Source organism: Dipodomys ordii, unplaced genomic scaffold (genome assembly GCF_000151885.1).
Source record: "Dipodomys ordii isolate 6190 unplaced genomic scaffold, Dord_2.0 Scaffold111, whole genome shotgun sequence".
Classification (NCBI taxonomy): Eukaryota; Metazoa; Chordata; class Mammalia; order Rodentia; family Heteromyidae; genus Dipodomys; species Dipodomys ordii.
In genome coordinates, this window is record NW_012267327.1 from 5937197 (window position 1) to 5938874 (window position 1678).

Here is a 1678-nt window from a genome sequence, read left to right on the forward strand (position 1 = left end):
CACTCACCTATTAATGTTGATTCCAGAGAAAGTTTCTGTGATGATATATACTTTCTAGGGTTTAGTTTGGATTTTTTCATATTAATTGATGTTTGAATAATCATTACTTTCGTAAAATTCTCAATGCCTTGTATCTGAAAGTTGATAGAATCCAAAGTTATTTCTGAGCACATGTCACACAATTAAATGTTTCTATGATAAGGCTCCGTATTTCAGGTCCTTTCTAAACATGTAAGAGAAAATTGAAAAGATTGATAAATCAATACAAACAAGACAAAGATACCAAAATTCCAGAGTGAGTTGATTTTATGGAGGTCAACATTCTGCATACTCTTATGGACTTTAAAAATATTTTGTTGCTCTTCAAATGAAGAGATGATAGACTTATCTATGAGCTTTAAAAATTATTTTAAAAAGTAAATTAAAAAATAAAAAAAGAACATGGCAGAAAGAAAGTTTAAAAATCCAATGGGCTTCAAAAATTGTCCTTTGTTTCAACTTGAAAAAATACAACATTCTTGAATCACATTGGTACCCAAATGCACAAAGCAGGGCTCTCTCTCTATGTGTGGGGTTGTAGAGAGTTGGGCAGATTTCATGCTATTTGAGAATCTATTGCCTGTCTTCGTGACTAGTCACTCCCTACCAGAGCTCGCTACTCTGCGTACAAAAATAGAAGTATGTAGCTGAAGATTTATCTTGCTAAGCAAGTGAAAAGCCTAGGCTTCAAACAGTACTAACACACACACACACACACACACACACATACACACACACAGAGGAAAGCAGCACATAGGAAGGAATGTTCTGTTTCCTCTAATTGGTATCACTTTAACCTCTTCTTAGGAAATTGTCCTGTAACTGTCTTTGCTGTAGGGTTCCCTCTACATAACCTCATTTTTCTACCTCCCTTCCCCTGGCTTGCCCTGCATGCCATTATTTTTATTTTAGACTTGGAAAAAAAAACCCACAGCATTTCAGAGTCTATTGATTTGAAGCCAGCAGCTGTACAGAGAACAAAAGCAGCAACATTTTGTTACACCTAGGCCTATAGCATCCTCAGGAAGCCCAGCAGGAGACAAAGCATGCTCATGCAGTGTTAAAAGAAGATGAGCAACACATGCAGAGCAAGGGATGGAGGGAAAAAACACAAACAAAGGACCATTGTTTTTCAATGTGCCAAATGTAGTGTATTACAGAAAGAATGGTTAAAAATGGAAATAACAATTATAGGTACCTGGATGGCCAAAATCTAAGTGTGGTCACAGTTAATTATAGAGCTTGGCTTGTTTCATTGGCTTGGCTATTGAATGCTAAAACAATCAATGAAAGCTGCAGTTGTGTAGGGCTTGAATGTATATGGCGCATGCGCACGCATGCACACTTGTGCATGCTAGTGCCCGTATGTGAAATTTTGTTTGGCTTTTTTACTCAACGCTGGCATTCTATCATTTGAGCCACACCTTCATTTCTGGCTTTTTGCTGGTTAATTGAAGAGAAGACACTTAAGAGACTTTTCTGCCCGAACTGGCTTTGAACTGCAATCCTTACGTCTCAGCCTCTTGAGTAGGTAGGATTACAGTCATGAGCCACCAGTGCCTGGCTAAGGAAAGGCTAATCATTATGACATTTTTTTTTTTTTTTTGTCGGCCGTGGGGCTTGAACTCTGGGCCTGGGC

The 1678-nt window shown here is 38.1% G+C and overlaps 1 protein-coding gene across 1 annotated transcript in view; it reads right to left on the minus strand.

The window, feature by feature from the left end:
* Nucleotides 1-1678, minus strand: part of Slc9c1 (solute carrier family 9, subfamily C (Na+-transporting carboxylic acid decarboxylase), member 1) — an 86349-nt gene that overhangs the window by 14089 nt on the left and 70582 nt on the right. The window contains exon 22 of the mRNA XM_013028515.1: nt 8-163. Coding sequence (XP_012883969.1) covers nt 8-163 — 156 coding nt within the window. The remainder of the gene's footprint in view (nt 1-7; nt 164-1678) is intronic.